The sequence below is a fragment of the Xenopus laevis genome, chromosome 5S (genome assembly GCF_017654675.1).
Source record: "Xenopus laevis strain J_2021 chromosome 5S, Xenopus_laevis_v10.1, whole genome shotgun sequence".
Classification (NCBI taxonomy): domain Eukaryota; kingdom Metazoa; phylum Chordata; class Amphibia; order Anura; family Pipidae; genus Xenopus; species Xenopus laevis.
In genome coordinates, this window is record NC_054380.1 from 83,550,828 (window position 1) to 83,570,642 (window position 19,815).

Consider the following 19,815-nt stretch of genomic DNA (forward strand, 5'->3'; position numbering starts at 1 on the left):
GAACACTATTTACTCTGTAAGGCATCACCTGAATGAAGTCAGTGGGGGTCATTTATAAAGTTCGCACAGGGCAGATTGGTTCGCAAAGTGTTATATTTATAAAGCTGAATAACAGGGTGCAAACAGAATTGCGAATACTTTTTTCACAATGCGAATGTCTGCAGGAGCTTTTTAAATATGTGACAATTCGCAAATTGCGAATATTTATGTGCACACTCTGCAACTCAATTACGCCGCAACTTTGTTGATGGATAAAATATTCGCAAAACAATTTCGCAAACTGCGAATTTAAGTTGCTGTCAACGCTATTTTCGCACACAACAACTTCGCACATTGGGTGCGCTCGCGCAAACTCCCGTCTCATTTCCATCTCATTTGCGAAACATTTTTCACAATGCGAATTCGCAAAAACCGGAAAGACGGGCAGAGCAGTGCAATATATTTGTGCTCCGGAAAAAACTTGCACAATACAACCATTTGCGAAAAATATGCGCTGCGCAAACTTTATAAATGACCCCCAGTAACAACACAATCACCAATGCAATTATGTTTGTTCTTTTGGCATCCATATACATACCCAGGCTCATGGATTTTATCGCATTGTACACTGTGCAATATAAACCAAAATATACAATAACAATATATATGAATGAACACCATATAAAAGTGCCCAGTAGAAGTTACAGCAAGAAGGTTAGCTTAACAGATAAATACATTGGTTGCTAAGCATATAAAATAGGGAAACTATGACAGCACAAGTTTTTTTTTTCCTTACAGATCATCATTTATTAGAGGCTCAAGAGTTAAAAAAGCACGGTATTCATGGGATTTCACCAGCAGTTTTATTTTTTAAAATAATAAGGGATGAATCAGAAAGGGAGTGTAAACTAGGTAAAAACAGAGTTTTTTTAATAAGTGACTGTATAGCATATGCCAAATCTTTTGTATTTTCTTTAAAGGCAAAAGTTTCTTCTAACCTCAATTAGTGACTTGCTTTTAGACATGCCTCATTAACTCTCACTTGTGTGAGCTGGAAAACAACCAATCTAAGTCTGGACAATAAGAATCATTTTAAGTCTAATTTTTAAAAGTAAATTCAGTTTAATAGAAGTCTATTATATATAATACTTTACAATTAATGAATTATTAAGCAAAAAGAACTACAATGTATTAGAATGAACTGTAGAGAATAGGTTTGACTAATCCAAAGAAATGCTTTAAAGCGATACCGACGCGTTCCTATAAAAAACCATAGGAACGTGTCAGTATCAAGTAGTTACTGCACTCGGAATAGTTCCCCTGAAAGCCACCCCAAGCCCCGTGAACCCGCAGACACAGCTAACTGATCTTCTGCCTTGCTTCCGTGATGCTGGGCTGGAGGTGGATCGATCCTTCCATAGGCTGAAGTCCTGTTTTCATTCGTAATTTGCCTATGGAAGGATCGCGCCGCCCCCAGCCCAGCATCACTGAAACAGCACAGAAGATTTTTTACCAGTGTCGGAGGGTCGGTTCAGTGCAGGTTTGCGGGGCTGGGGGCGGCTTTGAGGGAAAATATTCCGGGTGCAGCTTTAAAGGAGAACTGCACAAAATCATCACAAGCTTTTTGAAAAGTAAATATAATTTCATGCAACTTTGCAATATACATCAATTAAAAAATATGCAGACTTTTCATGATTTTTAATGGCTTCTGACAGTTCCCTAAGCCTAGCCCCCTGCTCTTCTGCTGATCTGTCTGACTACTTTGCTGAGCTGGTTGACTACTGTTACTTTGTATCAACAGCCAGCTGTCCTTAGATTGCATCCTCCAAACCCCACAACTCCCTGCACATGTGATTTCAATAACATACTGAACATCACAGTGCAATGCATTGGGGGTTATGTAGTTCCTGCATGCTGTCTGTAAGCTGTGGAGAAGTTTGTAACATCAGTGTTTAGTCCCTCCTTCCCTGCCAGGATTTCAAATGATGCAGAAAGAGAAGAACTGTTAACCAGCTGGATTGCAGCATAGAAAATGGGTTTTATTCATACTTTTTGAAGAAACAGGTAACTTTATATATATTAGGGGTTTCTCTGTTATGTGGGCCTCTTTATCAAATTTTGGTTTGGATGCCGGAGTTGCCCTTTAATGAATAAACTAATTCATTAATCTATTATGCTTACAAATACAACATGCATAACTAGATTTTAGGGTGCATGGCTTACCCCTGGCATGAGGAAAACAAACAAAATGATATAATTGCCAACACTCCATTTCTGTTTTTTCAAATCCCTTCATCGCATTATATGTGGTTTAAGCACACATACTTTTCTCGCAAAGTACATCACTCAAAAACTCTATATTTCTGTCCATATCTAAGAAATTTCTCAAGGGAACAAACCAAACCATAAAGCAACCAGAAACACAACACTACATTAAGGGGCAGATTTACTAAGCTTGAGTGAAGGATTCAAATGAAAAAAACTTTGAATTTCATAGCAGTTTTTTGGGTACTTCGACCATCGAATAGGCTCACTTACACTCCTTTCAGGTTTTGGTTGACCTCACTAATTTAACTCTACTGCTACTATTTGGAACAAGCTATTATTATTTTGAACAAGCATCAATTAATGATTCAATTACACAGAATCAGCAGCATGCATGTCATGGCTGATGGGTCTGTTGGTTTTCTATTACTCTACTACACCCACTAGTAAATAATTTGCGATGTATAAATATTATTTAAATAATGATATACTGTATATAATGATATATATAAGCATATATTATAAGCACAGATTCTATTTCAGATTTCTTCTCAGTTCAGGTCAGTCAATAAGCTGCAGGAGTAGATGTGAACTCCTAGCACATTCAGCTGTCAGCTTCCCAGTACTTTAGCAATTTATACAATTTGTAGTTCTCATTCAAAAAAACGACCGCTGGGCAAAACACTATAAAAAGGACAAATCAAAGTAATTTGCAGTTCAGCTGACCTTTCTGTTTTTCTCTATTTCATTCCGTGACTCATTGTCATTGCATGTATTTCTCTGTTCCTTAAGAACTTTAGAAAGACCATTACCAGCTGGGTATTTACTTCCGGGATCTAATAAATTAGATAAGTATATTATTAGAATTCTAAAAGTTTAAACTTAATAACTTAGAACAATGTATACTTAGTAAAATAAAGTTTAAAAATACATTTTTCCATTTTGTCAGAAATCAGCAGTCAACAGTCATTTCAATGTAAAAAAAATCCAAAACAAAAGGCAATCCCAGCTAAGGGCTCCATAAATTTCCTTGTACAACATTTTGCTAGTATATTGTGAGCCAATAAGATGTGGTATAATATATCACATCAGACGTAATCCTTGGTCATTTTAGATGTGCCTAACCAACAAAAGAATCTACCATGTGTATCCATACACAATATAAATGAATAAAGCATTAAACAGATTCTTAGAAATGAATTGTCATAAGACTCACTGAAAATAATGCATTACATTTAATGTAACATACACAAATAATGTAGCCCTTTGTCATAAAAAGTTATTGGCCAGCAGTCAATTAGTCACAAACCATTGATTAACGGATTCTCAGCTCAGCACTGGCATATGGCCATTTACTTTAAGGGCAAACTTGACACCGCTTTTATCCTGGTAACAATGCAGCCACAACATGACCTTCTCTCAGCTGCCCACAATTGGACATGATAAAAACACAGTCTAAACAGAAAGTTGTCCAGCTGATGAGGAAACTATGAAGAAATACGGTCAAAGTTGTGGCTGTTTTCTCTTCAGACGTAAAATAAAGCATAAGTGGACACCCCCTTTAGGCATTTTCATCTACAGTAATACAAACAGTTCTTATGGTCTTCTTGGACAGGCCAAATATGTAGGTTTACAGTTTTGTGTTTCTAAGCGAATTTTAACATTTGTATATGTGTTTGCACCCCTCTCTATATACATAAATATACACAAAGTCAGCAATTTGTTTCTTTTTTTAATGCCAGTCAGTGATGTTGTCTAAACTGGAAAACTGGGCAGCAAACTGGAAAATGAGGTTCAATGTTGATAAATGCAAGGTTATGCACTTTGGCAAAAATAATATAAATGCAAGTTATACACTAAATGGCAGTGTGTTGGGAGTTTCCTTAAATGAAAAGGATCTAGGGGTCTTTGTAGATAACACGTTGTCTAATTCTGGGCAGTGTCATTCTGTGGCTACTAAAGCAAATAAAGTTCTGTCTTGCATAAAAAAGGGCATTAACTCAAGGGATGAAAACATAATTATGCCTCTTTATAGGTCCCTGGTAAGGCCTCATCTGGAGTATGCAGTTCAGTTTTGGACTCCAGTCCTTAAGAGGGATATAAATGAGCTGGAGAGAGTGCAGAGACGTGCAACTAAATTGGTTAGAGGGACGGAAGACTTAAATTATGAGGGTAGACTGTCAAGGCGCTTGCGAGGGGACATGATTACACTTTACAAGTACATTAGAGGACATTATAGACAAATGGCAGGGGACCTTTTTACCCATAAAGAGGATCACTGTACCAGAGGCCACCCCTTTAGACTAGAAGAAAAGAACTTTCATTTGAAGCAATGTAGAGGGTTCTTCACAGTCAGGACAGTGAGGTTGTGGAATGCACTGCCGGGTGATGTTGCGATGGCTGATTCAGTTAATGCCTTTAAGAATGGCTTGGATGATTTTTTGGACAGACATAATATCAAAGGCTACTGTGACACTAAACTCTATAGTTAGTATAGGTATGGGTATATAGAATTTTAATTAAAAGTAGGGAGGGGTGTGTGTATGGATGCTGGGTTTTCATTTGGAGGGGTTGAACTTGATGGACTTTGTCTTTTTTCAACCCAATTTAACTATGTAACTATGTTGAGAAATTACATGAATGGGTTTGACTTGACGGACAGTTGGCCTGTTTCAAACCAGATAATGTAGCTATATAGATATTTATTTGTTTTGGGTTATTTGGGCCCAAAGATTGCAATTTCAGTAAGAGTTTGAACCTAAGAGCTCAGACTCAAGCCAAAAAGGGTCTCAATGTGATAAACGTTAACCTAACAATGAGATTTCAAATAAATATTTAAGTTTTACTTTGAACGCAAATTCAATTAATATGTTCCATCCTTTACATGTGAGGGAATTATCACTGCATCTTAAAGCAATAAACAATGGACATGAAGGATATGACATAATACACATATCAGTTACCAATGGGTTTTACACACATTTTCACAACGGGTAACAAATTACAATTATCCTGTATAAAATAACATTTTTCTTTATTTACATACAATAAAGGGGCAAGGGAAACACAGAGAGGTCTTTAAATGACTCTCTAGCTAACTATAAATCCAGACTCACTAGTCTGAATAGACTAATAGCACAGATATAAATTCATATGCATATCCCATTGGGCAACTTGAAGTGTCTTGTTTTGATCACTAAAACAGCACAAATTACTCAGGAAATACACATTTATCCCCTTGGGCTAGCGGGGACATGTGAGGTTGGAGTGCAAAAGAGCCATTTCCTGTTTTGTGTGTTTTCAGCAGCAACAAAGACATTATGTGTTCCTAAATTACAGCATATCTTGAACCTTATGGCACTTGTGCTGTATGGCTTCTGAAGTCTGGACAAGAGAGTGGTGAAGGATTGATACTCATTTTTCATCATTATACATAATACGTTTTTTGCCCGTGAGCCACATTCAAACATAGAGAAAGGTGTGGAGCAAAACAAGCATGAAAAAAGGGCTGTAATTGGCTATTTGTTAGCCCCTATGTGCACCAATAGCCTGTATTGCAGTACACTAATTTTTATGCAACCAATATTAGCCTGCAAGCAAGGAATTCAAATACAAGCACCTGCTTTGAGGCCAACGGGAGCAACATCCAAGGGGTATGTGCGCAACATGTTGCTCACGAGCCACTTGTTGGGGATCACTGCTCTAAACCTTCAATGAATACTTAAAGGGATAATGTCATGGGAAAAAAAAATTTTTTCAAAATGAATCAGTTAATAGTGCTGCTTCAGCAGAATTCTGCACTGAAATCCATTTCTCAAAAGAGCAAAGAGATTTTTTTATATTCAATTTGAAATCTGACATGGGGCTAGACATATTGTCAATTTCCCAGCTGCCCCAAGTCATGTGACTTGTGCTCTGATAAACTTCAATCACTCTTTACTGCTGTACTGCAAGTTGGAGTGATATCACCCTTCCCTTTCCCCCCCCAGCAGCCAAACAAAAGAACAATGGGAAGGTAACTAGATAACAGCTCCCTAACACAAGATAACAGCTGCCTGGTAGATCTAAGAACAACACTCAATAGTAAAAACCCATGTCCCACTGAGACACATTCAGTTACATTGAGAAGGAAAAACAGCAGCCTGCTAGAAAGCATTTCTCTCCTAAAGTGCAGGGACAAGTCACATGACCAGGGGCAGCTGGGTAATTGACAAAATGTCTAGCCCCATGTCAGATTTCAAAATTGAATATAAAAAAATCAGTTTGCTCTTTTGAGAAATGGATTTCAGTGCAAAATTCTGCTGGAGTAGCACTATTAACTGATTCATTTTGAAAAAATGTTTTTTCCCATGACAGTATCCCTTTAATTTAGATTTATAATATCACAGCTTATATAAATACATGGAACTGCAAGAAACCAATTGTTCTTAAAGGAGAAAACTTTACCCCCAAACAACGTAGGTCTCTACAAAAAATATATTACACAAATAAACAAACAGTACATAATAGTTTACTTTGATACACTTTCAGTTTTTGATGTTACTGTGCCTTTAAATAGTCAGCGTCGAAGGATTTATGTAGAACCCAATGGCCCTGCTAGGCTCATGATTTATGGTGTACACACACAATCCAAGGGCACACATACGTTAGGTCACATGAGCCAATTAATGGACCATGTTCTGTGTTTTACTCTCACACTTCTTCCTGTTACAGTTAAAGCTGCAGTATTTCTAGTTAGGTGATTTCTGAGGGAGCACACAGACCACAACAAAATGGTGGCTCAAGGTAAAAAGGCAATATTTACTGTTCTGTTGGTTAGGTATTATTCTAGGGAAAGTCCCTAAGTATGATTATAATACTGCACGATAGTGAAGTGCTCTACCTGGTTTTAGATCACGTGTTGGAAGTGCTGGGTGCTTTACCGGAAGGCCATTCCCTTGCACAGGGTCACGAATGCATATGATAGAAAATCCAGAAACACACCAATGAGTTGCTTAGTGAAGTCTGTGTTTTATTAAGTCCATTGGCTTGATAAAGGGCCCGGAGGGGCACGAAACGTTGCCCTTTTTTGCGGATACTTATGGGCTTAATAAAACACAGACTTCACTAAGCAACTCATTGGTGTGCTTCTGGATTTTCTAACATAAGTATGATTATAAGTCATATTCACAGGTCTCATCAAGCAATGCTCTTTATTTGACAATACAAGAATCAATGCTAAAGCAAGAATAGAAGCACAAGTAAAGATGAAACATCAATGCATGCTAAGTTTAACAGATTAATCTTAGTGCAATGTATGCATATATTTAGATTTTAATTTATTCAGCACACAGTACTGTACTTTAGAATGCCTCCCATTTTCTTACAATTGCAGAAAAAGAAAGCCTCTGACCACACTCATGAAAAGCAACATACGTTTAATAAAAAACACGTAATATTTACACACACAAAGCTAAGCTCTGACTTTAAGTATAAAAAAAACATCAACATATTAAAATAAGTGAAAACAGATTTCAATATTTTAACGGCAGGGACCTAGAATCGGCAAACACTAAAATATCATATCTCCTGATTTGTGTATCCGTTAAATCACGCTAATGCAAGATTATTAGTAAATCTGAAAGTATCCGTGAAATAATAAATTTTTCAATGTCTTGCATTCTAACAAAGTTTTATATTGATAAAAATCAGAACAAAGAATTCCAACAAAGAGAAAAAAATATAGGATGAAATGATAATGGTTCATGTACATTTCTGAAACTATTTTAGCTCATCTTCTTGCTTTTCACCCTGTACAGATTATCATCACAGCCTGATTGGGTGATTTTTTGCATGCCATCAATTCAGCTATTTTTTCGATACCTTTAACCAGACATATCTTCCTTTTGAGTTATTTTGGAAGACAAATAATTTAGCTTTGATATTTAAATTTGTTTCACAAGTTGGTGAACTGGTTGAAGCAGTTCCTTTATTGTTTACTTGATCAGACCCAACAGTTTTACTTTTTGTAGCTTTTATAGGATTCCTTTTGACACAGTTGGCCACAGGTGACATTGGTTGGACTCAAATTTTCCTCCCTCTGAATCTACTAGTTTATTGCTACTACTTATTTATGTTTTCCTTTTTTTACCACCACAAGAATTCAGCTCTCCGGGATCTTGAGCAGACATCCTTTTTCGAGAAGAACCCTTTTTGTTTACGTTCAATAAAGGTGAGGTTGGTGACTTTGGAGGCAGGGTTCCCAAAGAAAATCTAGAAATTGGTCTTCTCTGACATTCCTTATCTGCTGAAAAAAAGTCTTCAAAACATGTTCCCTCTGAATCAGAGCCATTTGTTAATTCACTAAATTTGGCTATCTCAGGCACCACAATCATTTTGGTAGATGTAGAATGTTCGGATCTCAGGCTGGATAACCTTGCTTTCTTCACAGTAGGTTTGTTTGCCAGGGCTCCATAGTACACACTGGAATCCAATGCATTTTTTGTACTACAATTCATAACAGAATCTGGATCTTCAACGATTTTAGATCTTACAAGTGACTTTCTGCTTTTCTTTTGAGAATCTGTGATTGCATGATTATTCTTCTTGCCTTTGCTTTGCAGAGGAGTCAAATTAAAAGATGAAATGCCAGAATTTATTAGGCAGTTTGGCTCTTCTAGTTCTGTAGCACCTTTCACATATTCTTTTCTTGTTACTTTGTTTTTCCGGTCATTAGAAATGCTCTGTTTCTTTTCTAGACTGGCCCAAAGCTCATCATAACTAGTGTCAAGATCAGTAGAGCCATTGCCTGAAAAAGAGAATATTATTTTTAAGCAGATTTTAAAATAAAGATTTTAATAAGCCATATTGTTTAAAGAAATCACGGTGACATTTTAAGGCAGAAATGAATGGACCAAAAGCAGATGGGCCTACAGTGGGCCCCATACATAGGTCAGTAAGCTTGCAACTTCTTTAAGAGGGATCAAGGTGGCATGTTTTATTGGATGTGTATAGCCAGCATAATTTGGGTTTAAAACTGAAGAGCTGGAATGGAAAGTGAAAGAGAAGACAATTAGTCTGTAGCATTATTAAAAATATGAGAAAGGAGAGGTCAGTGAGGGAAAGATTAGTTTTAAGAGCTGGTGGTAAACAGAGCTAAAACAATATAAAGCAGAGGTCAGGTAAGTGTAAACTTTACGCACCAGATATTTGTTGACTGGCTTGAACTAGTAATGCTAACTGGTCTTCACTCAAATTACAAGTGATAGATTTAGAGCCTGGCAATAAAAGGAAGACAAGGAAAGTGGATATTCACTGAAGGGATTTACAGAAATAGAGCTCAGGGGATAAAAAAAACACAACAGTGTAGCTTATTTGAAAGTGTTATATCCTTATGCAGTATTTCTCCTGGTTTAGTCTCAGATTTTTGCAATATGACAGAATTCCTCTATGACTTATGTTTTAATGCTAGGGACATATGCTTGATATTTTAATTTATTCAATAAATGTTACATTTTAAATAGGGACAGACCACGCTCTTACTTGTTAAGAAGGGGCAGGTGCAGTTACTTTATTACTTCTCTTTTTCTAGTACTCCCATTCTGACCCTGCATGCCATCCATCTAGACCCCTTACTTCATGTGTGATCAATTAAGCCAGGGGGTATATCCATGATATTTCATTACACTAATATTAGAATCAGCATTAAAGGGTAGGGGACATTTAAGTCACATTTGATCTGTGGGTCATTGACAGTGCACATGTAAACTGTCTTTGCTTAGGCAAAAAATGTTTAAAAATGCTTCTAGGTTTTTGTGTCAGTGCAGCCAGAAAACATAAGTAAAAAGGTAGACTTCATGAGTGTGTTAATTACTGAAACAGAACCACTTGATAGATTTACACTGTAACAGACCTACCACACTTAAAAAAACAAGGAAAGGTAAAGTCACTGGAGGGTGTATTAAATGAGCAAATGTGACATGCTTTGTCTGAAGAGTGCAATGTTTCTGCTAATTGATTTTCAAAAATTAAGGATAGACCAGGTTTTTGAAGAGAATAACATATTCCCATTTTATAAACTGTGCGTTAATTGGATAGACAAAGAATCTAGACAAAGTTTTTAAACAAACATGTCTAAACATTTCATAAACACATTTAGCTATATTTCCCTCTAAACAATTTTTTTTAACATACCAAGTGGAGAGCTCAAAGCAGGAGAACTATATCTAAGTGATGGCTTAAGAGGCGGGAAATCGAATGTCTGTGATATTTGGGAGGCTATAAAAAAAAAAAATATATATATATATATATATATCATTATATTAGGATGATATGTAAATATACAGAGCAGTCTAGCATTTAAATAGGAAAAGGTTGTGACCACTTGCAAAATTCACAAATATGGGCCCCCCACCAAATAGCTGTAGGTAAAATACTCAAACAGCGTACAACATATAGGACACAAGTGGTTACTGATCCCTGTACCAAAATGATCGTGCTCCCATTTCAAAGAACTTCCAACACTCTGCTTCCAGTTAATGCAAATTACATTGTTAACCAATACCTGTAGGAGACAAATTCTCTCGCTTGTTTTTCGTTTCTTTTATTCTTTTTTCCATTGCATTGCAACGGTCAGCAGCCACAGCCTTTGGGCTGTACATTAATGTTCCATAATCATCAAATGATAAAACAGGATCATCTGTAGGGAGGTTACAAAATATGACTTCTTTTCCATGAATGTAATAAGAGAGATACAATATTTATAAACTTCAGTTTAAGAATTATATAGGTTTCATGCCAGTTTTCCAGTTAGAGCAAATTGTTCCAAATAGATCTAATATAATCATAAGTGGGAATAATAATTCCTCAAATCATTGTGTATCAGAATGATCAACTAATAATAAATTTTGATCAATCAAGCCTTACAAACAAATGAAGAGCTTCCCATCAACTCTACTGTAAAATACAAAAGCTCAAGGATCTGTTTATTAGAGGTGTAAAGGCTTCAATATGTCTTAACCACCCAGTGTTCAACAAGGTTGATAAGCCAGTGTAGGTGTATTACATTACAACTAACAGCTCAGCACTTATGTCACACCTCTAAAGAATAAAACCCACAGCATTCATCAGGGAGTTTCTCAAATTGGCTTGTGTGCAGCAGATTGGCTACAGAAAAGTGTAAAAAAATGTAACCCCAGTAAACTGTCTTATTTTGTCCTTTGAGTGCAGGAAAGCAGAAAATGAGTGCACAGAGGAAAGAAACAGAGATGCAAACATAAACAAAGTTCTGCTTCCTTTTTACAAAGTGTAAACTAGCTCTCATGTACTCAAATATCAGAAAAATTACTTTTATAATTACAATTATTTTATTTATGAATGGTATATATATGCCTTAGTGACTAAAAGAGTACATGCAGATTCAAAGCACACGTACTACGAACTTACCTACAGCAGATTTTTGCACTTTTAGTTCTTTAGACATTTTATCAAATTTTCTTTGCATTCGTCTATCATTTTCGGGTGTTTTCTCAACAAAATCCTTGGGTTGCATACACTTGTGCTAAGGGAGTCAAACCAGATATGCCTTGTTAGTTGCATTTTAAGCAAACAGAGCAATACTGAAATAAACCTTACCAAAAAGTATATGTAATGTTTAAAATTACTAAGATTTTTTTCACTTTTTTCAATTAAGTTGTTTTCGCTAGTTCACTAAAAATACTTTCTTTGATTAGTCTCTATTTTCTTTTTGTGATCTTTTTTTAACACTGAAGATTTTCACCTTCTTAGGTCTTTCTACAGCTGCTCTGGGAGGGGAGCCAGTGACATTAGTTGAGACATTTCTTATCTTTGTCCCTACTAAGCAGAGCCCTTGATAACCCGCACAAGAACCTCAAAACAAGCACAAAGTGTGCTTCATTACTCTTTATAGCGTGAAATATCAATGGTGCTTTATTTTGATGATGTTTTTAATTTTTAATGTTTGAATATGAACTAAAAAAAATCTTACTTTCTTTTTAAAAATCTGTGGCAATCCATCATTAGTGTTGATTGCTGGAAATTCAGATTCATCAATATGTGCTGCAGCCTCTCTGCATCTGATTTAAAAAAAACAAAAAAGAAAATATGTAATAAAGTAACCATAAAAATGGCCAAATATATCACTGGACAACAGATTAACAGCAATGTTATAAATAACTGACATCTCAGATAAATGGCAAATATAACCGTGTGTGCTTGGTTCATCTCTCTGTGATATCCTTTTTGCTTTTAAGGGGCTTTAAACTACTATCCACAACCGGCAGTTTGCCTTTATATCAGATAGTTGCAGGGAATCTTGTCAACCTCCTCTGCTTTACAACACATAAAATAAATACTGTAAGCCTCAATTACCAACACAAAGTGCCAAGAGTCATTTTTGGAAGCAAATCACCATGCTTTTTACATGCAATGCAGGATTTCCCACAGAATTCTAAAAACAAAAGCAAGCTGCATTAACCTGTACGTGATGCTGCAGTAAGTTTTGTTGCATCAATGCATGCATTTGTGAATAATTAACCCATGCAGGCTATGTAAACTCTGGCATCAGCCTGAAGTTGCTAAGAGTATTTATAGGTACCTTTGTGGAAGCCATTAATACATGCTCAGTTTTGCATCCATTTAGCTCTATACACTTAAAATCATAAAATCAAGCTTTGTAACAAACACACATACTAAATACAACAAACACGCTGTGTTCAACCTGACTAAGCAGTCTCATGCTAAGAAAGGCAGCAAAATGACATAAAAGGTTAACAATGCAAAACATTTAGCGAACATTCATGTAATGAGAAGAACTTGAATAGCTAATATACTATTTACTATAAAGGTAAATAGTAACTCCTCCCTGCAGCTTTTTGTACTAATCCTAGTAAAGTTTTCATACCTTGCCATGACAGCAGCCAGACTACTGCAGACTTCAATTCAGTGACAGCCAGACATCCTTTCTTTATGCTTACATGTTTGTAAAAGCAAGGCAGAGTTTTTGTAATTCTCAGTGTCACACTGTTTTTTAAATTTTTCAATTAGCATGCCTTAAATTTCAAAGGAATGCAGACTCCATTTATTATTATAGTTATAGTTGAATATGAAATACGTTTTTCTTTTGGTACTAGACACCAGCACAAAACTGATGTACAACAACAATTCTAGAGAAACTTTTGCAATTATATATGTAATGATATTTATTAAAGCAACACAAAATCTAAAAGTATTTATAAATATTGCTTCTAATATCGCAGTAGTGACACCTAGAGGCACATTTATCAAGGGTCGAATTTCTATCCATGTTTTTTTTAACTTCCTTAAATTCGATTGAAATTCAACTTAGGGAAATTATACCCCCAAAGTGAATACTTGAGCAACACTATATCAAAGTAAGTGGCATATTGAAGAATCTTATCAAACTGGAAAATATTTTTAAGTAAATATTGCCCTTTTACATCTCTTGCCTTTAACCACCATTTCGTGATGGTCTGTGTGCTGCCTCAGAGATCACCTGACCAGAAATACTACAACTCTAACTGTAACAAGAAGAAGTGTGGAAGCAAAAGACAGAACTCTGTCTATTAATTGGCTCCTGTGACTCAACAAGTATAGTTTGTTTGGTATGTTTGTGTGCACCGTGAATCATACTATCCCAGAGGGCTGCCCTTATTTTTTAAAATGGCAGTTTTCTATTTATGATTACCTAATGGCGCATATTACTCAAAAAGTATATTATGAAAATTGTTTATTTACATGAAGTAGGGTTTTACACAAGCTGTTCTACACTGTTTGAGGGGTATAGCTTTCCTTTAATAAAATGGAATTGTAAAAACTCAAATTGAAACGACCTGAAAACTTCAAATTCGATCAAACTCGATTTAAGTTTTTTTCCTAAAAAAACTTGAATATCAGGAAAGCTGCAAACATTTATTCACTGAACCTCTCCTGTTGACTTATACAGCAAGTTGGCAAGTTTTAGGTGGCGAATAGTCAAATTCTTAACGGGCTGGAGTATGATAAATCTCAAAAATCAAATTAGAATTTTTTTAAAAAACCCGAATCGAGTTTGGATAATTCGCTAGTCGAATTTGACAGTTTTGACCATTAAAAAAAATTGAAAATTCGAATTTTCAATACAACACTTAATAAATCTGTCCCCTAGTGTCAAGTAAAGTATAAACTAGACTGTCAGGTTTAAGTCACAGTGTATAAGAATTGATTCCAAGGTGTACCAATAGGAGGAAGGAGTGCCATTTACAAGTGAGCCTAGCTAATGTTACATAGCAAGGGTTCATAAATAATACAGACATCCATATAACATTAAAGTAGTTTACATCTAACTAAAACATTTAATGTAACCTGCCAAGCAAAAAGTATGCCTTGAAGAATCTGTTTACCTTGAAACGTTCCACATTCACTTTTCATTAATAAAAAAATTGCTGTATTTGGTTTACAAGCTATATATTGTTTCAATAAATCACTACACCCTTGACAAATATTATTATCCTTCAAGAATTGATGAGCACTTCTGAAAGTATTGCTCATCAATTCTGCTCTGTTTTGACAACTAAAACTAAAAGTTCATTAACCAAATACTGTAGAAAACATTAAGGAAAAAGTAATGTACAAATAACTCATGTTATTTGAAAAGCTGCACAAAACCAAAAGAATGAAGAGAGGAATGGATGGATTAAAGAGAGATATAGAAAATAAAACTGTCAGGTAACTGCTAAGGAATTATAAATAAACTATTTCAAGGAGGCACTACCCAGTATCTAATAAATGTCTCCACTAGTTAAAATATCTATGAAATAACTAGATGAATTAATAGTCATAGCGAACGCTCCTTTTCTGCTCTGTGATACTTACTTTTCCACCCAAAGAACAGACACAAGTTTCACACCAGCCTTGACAGCCTTGTCCCATGTACCCTGATGGCCATCTTTAAAAACAACATGAGTAACCTGTTTATTAAATGTTTTTGAAACCTGGAAACATTGAAAAAAGAAACATATTAGCAACAGGCCAAAACAAGTATAATAAAGAGGGAGTATAAAAAGAGTGAGTGATGTAGTTAGTAAACAGGGCCAACATTCATAAAAATAAAATAAACATAATTTTAAAAAATTGAGAGATCTGGAGAAATCTTTTTAATGTGCCATAGAAATCAATTTACAGTAATTAATAATTTCTTTAAAATAAATAAAAAATAAATAAATAATCTGCCCCAAAGATTTCTCCATGTTTATTAGGCTTTTTGATTTTTTAGAAATTGAGTCTCTGTATTTACTCAGTTTTCATAATTTCATAATGGCGTCTTTCTGTAAAGAAAATCCTCTGGCTGTTAATTCGCTATATACCACATTTATAGGATTTCAGACCATTTTTAGAGGAGACTTTTTCAAACTAAGAAATATTTTCTAGAAAGAACCATACGTTACTTTCAAGCAAAAGAAAAAACAAATGCAAAGATAAAAAACTGTTTTTTTTTAAATTTAGTTACCAGTGTTATTTACAAATAAAAGAGCTGGTAATTTAATTTTTTACCTTGCAAGAACCAACACAGAATAGCTTTGATTTCCCTGTTTGTTTTTCTATTTTATTGTATTAAAATACCACACAAATGCTATGCATTTTTTTTAGGGATGCATCGAATCCAGGATTCGGCCTTTTTCAGCAGGATTCGGCTGAATCCTTCTGTCAGGCCGAGCCAAATCCACGTATGCAAAGTAGGGGAGGAGAGGGAAATCGCATTACTTCTTTGTCACAAAACAAGAAAGTAAAAAACGTTTCCCATTCCCACCGCTAATTTGCGAATTTTTCCCGAAGGATTCAGGTGTTCGGCCAAATCCAAAATAGTGGATTCAGTGTTTTCCTAAATTTTTAGGTACCTCCAAGGCAGTTGAAGTTGCCCAAGGTAACCAGGATGTATTAGAAATTAAAAACACAGAGCACAAACACATGATCGCTTCTGAGGAAGTGGCGAGACACCTGCGAAACGTGTAAAGCGTATGATCCACGGTTCACTGATATGATGTTCTGGACTCATTTAAAGATTAAATTTTATCAATTTACTCCCTCTTAGTGCTGCGTGTTTTTTTATATATCTATATGTATATATGCACCTGTGCGGGACAGGTTACACATATTATAAAAGATGGTGCTCTCACCTAAAGGCTATGGCACACTAAAAGACTAGGCACCAACTATATTTTCTTGGCGATTTACTTTATTGTAAATCGCCAAGAAATTTTTAGGCGATTGGTCACCTGCAGAAGAGAATATTTACTGAGGGTGACTTATGCCCTCATTTACATAGTTACATAGTTAAATTGGGTTGAAAAAAGACAAAGTCCATCAAGTTCAACCCCTCCAAATGAAAACCCAGCATCCATACACACACCCCTCCCTACTTTTAATTAAAATTCTATATACCCATACCTATACTAACTATAGAGTTTAGTATCACAATAGCCTTTGATATTATGTCTGTCCAAAAAATCATCAGTTGTAAATACAGTTTACAAAACTGCAAATGTACTTCTATTAAAATGCATTTATAAGATACTGAACACAGATATAAAAGATTTTTTTTTTGCATTGCCATCATTGCTTACCTTTGCTCCTAAATTAAGCAGCTGCTGTGAAAAAGTTTTGGAATAATTTTCTCTTCTGCTGGATGACCAAACCTCAACATATGCTGTAACGTCTGAAAGACAATATACATGTATAGTTATACATATATAGACACACACAAATATCTACATAGAGAATATCAACAACATAACTTATAATATAAGTGTTGTCTGTATTTGATCAACTGTATTGCTTGAATTTAATGTCAGTATGTATGTATGTATATTTTTATTTGTAAAGCGCTCCTTGAGGGCAAAGCACTGTACAACAAAACAATAATTTAGTAGTAACAAACAAGGGGTCATTTGAATAAAAAGTAACAATAAGTGCATTATTAGAATACAATTCACATAAATATAAAATATAATTACAATGCAGATTAAGTGTTCAGTGTCAAGGAAACAAAAGGCTAGAGGACCCTACCCCGTAGGGCTTACAGTCTAAATGGGAGGGTAACATACAAACACAATTCAGAGGGGTAATTAAATCAGAGAGGATAACGTTATCATGAATAACATTATAAATAATGACTGTATTATTGTTTCAACAGCTGCAAATTTATTAAGTAGTATTATTATATGAGGGACTGAAATGGTCCACTGAGATGTTAAAATGGGCTGCCAGAAGGGAAATTACATGGTATTAAAGCACACTCTTATTTTCTCTAAAATATAAGCTAACAGAGCTCACACTAAGGTCCACACTTCAGCCATCTACAAATATGCTCCAAAGCAAGGATGCTAAAGTTAAAAGAGAACTAAAACCAGGATTTGGGTGGATACAAAGACACGGTCGTTCAGCCTCATTTGCAAAGATTATTTTACCGTAAAGAAATGAAGGGTTCCAAAATTCTGAATGTTTTCACTAACAGTGATGTTACGGACATCTCTAGTGTGCCAATAACATCAGTTCAGAGGGAATCTCAGAGGTAGAACTTCAAAGGCTTCATTGCTTTTCGACAATATAGCCATAGTGGTTGGGCTGGAGCTATCATGTCCTTCAAGCATATTTAAATAGAGCATGCTGGATTATTACACTGGTAGCTATCTCCTTCCCCCTTCTACCTGCAGTGAGACTGGGAAGGCAAAGTGAATGTGCAGGACAATGAGGCTAGATCTGCACAGGTGCCAATCACCTGACAGGCCAGAGAAGGGTGTGAGAAAAGAATATCTCAGGGACCCACTCCTTGGAAAGAACAAGTGAAATAGGGCAAAGGAAAATGCTTCTGCAGGTATGAGCTGACACTGTGCATTATTATGAGTGGCCAACACAATGGATCAGGGTTTCGTTTTAACAGCTGCTGGAGGGATACAGGCTAAACATACATGATTCCAATTCCACTTCTTTAAAAAAAAAAAAAAAAGATTCAGAAACTGAAACAGCCCTTTGTAAAATAAAAAAAGTAATGAACATAAACTGCCATAGGACAAGAGAAGTTGAAGAACTGAAACCCAGACCAAAGTTTAATATTTCTTGTGATTTTCTATCACACATTTTGCTGCACTGTGGTTTTACTTTACTGAGGCCCACAGAAAAGGCTGCCTAAAGCAACCGAACTATCATTATTTAAAAAAAAAAAAAAATGATACCTGGCAAGTAATGTAACAATGCTATAACACCAGGAACTATGTTCCTTTCTCCAGTGTGTATAAAGATTGACAAGATAGACAGAACTCCCAATTTTACAAGATTATAGTCATATAATACACAAAAGCCATAAATATCTTGCAGAGTCGGACTGGGCCGGCGGGACACCGGGAAAAACCCGGTGGGCCTCGCCGGCCCAGTTCCACTTCTTAATTGCAATATTAGATGTTCGGTGGTTTGCTTGTATTGCCGTCAAAAAAAATGTAGTTTGTGCGCACAAACGAGGTGACGCGTGTGCGCACAAACCACGAATGCGGCGCGCCGGAGGGGGCCCTGGGGCAGGAAACCCAGTGGGCCCCCAGTCCGACCCTTATATTTTGTAAATTATATCCTTATAAAAGGTGATTTCTGATGTCATCAGTTATAAACGGTGAGTTCTTTTGTCATTTCAGTCACATGACTCACTGAAACTTGTCTATTATCATAAAGTACCCACTGTTGCCTTCGGTTTTTATATTGTCATGAAACTACTCAGTAACTTGTATTTTTAAAGAGGGGGTAATTTATTAACTATATAAACTATGGAGAAGGGCACAGACGATGGCAGTTTCAGGACATATGAATATGGACTAATGCTCTCCCAATCAAGGCAATTATAATCTTCCTAAATGGGAAGCGTTGTCTGTGACCTGACGACAAATACTGTGTAATTATAACCTATAATCTCTATTATATTAATGTGACACATTTCGCCCAGTGACACAAAGAAAAGTAAATCTGTAACACGGTAGCCTGCCACTGTAAGATCAGTCCGCAGTGCTTGCACAGCAACTCTTTTCCTTACCAGTTTAATACTCCTCATAACACCGTCTAAGGCTCTCTATCAATTGCTACACTATCACGCAGTTGTAACAACAACCACAAATTACCTGCAAGAACATTTCCATTAAGATAAGACAACGCTGGTATAGGAGACTCCATATTAAACACACATAATCTTTGGAACCCGCCGCAGCTTCAAAAACGACTTCCGCTATTTAGAACGTCATCACGCACCACGGCCTCGCGCGGCCGTTACACCAATCAGGGACTCGACAAGAGTTTCTATGGTTACCGAGAATCCCTTCTATTGTTTGCGCAACCGCAAGAAATGAAAACGTGTTTTGTGCAATGGAACTATCGGTTTCTTTTCGTTGCTCTCATTCAGAAATAGCACAAAAGGTTCTTGTTCCCTAGTCTTTGTTGCGTTTAGCTTCAGTACTTTCCATTAATGATGGCAAGCTCAAGTTAGAGCACAGACAGATCAGATGGTGCTCCAGAATGTGAAAGTAAATAGCTCACAAAGTT

The 19,815-nt window shown here is 35.9% G+C and overlaps 1 protein-coding gene across 4 annotated transcripts; it reads right to left on the reverse strand.

The window, feature by feature from the left end:
• Window positions 1-7,644: 7,644 nt before the first annotated feature.
• mcph1.S (microcephalin 1 S homeolog) lies at window positions 7,645-19,555 on the reverse strand. 4 transcript variants are annotated; one of them, XM_018264337.2, is made up of 9 exons: window positions 19,398-19,555; window positions 16,863-16,954; window positions 15,115-15,233; window positions 12,230-12,317; window positions 11,668-11,782; window positions 10,787-10,921; window positions 10,417-10,500; window positions 9,426-9,500; window positions 7,645-9,031 (listed from the first exon to the last, which is right to left on the reverse strand). In XM_018264337.2, exons 1-9 carry the CDS (start codon window positions 19,447-19,449, stop codon window positions 8,355-8,357), a joined length of 1,437 nt encoding a protein of 478 aa, XP_018119826.1. In that variant the 5' UTR covers window positions 19,450-19,555; the 3' UTR covers window positions 7,645-8,354.
• Window positions 19,556-19,815: the final 260 nt, after the last annotated feature.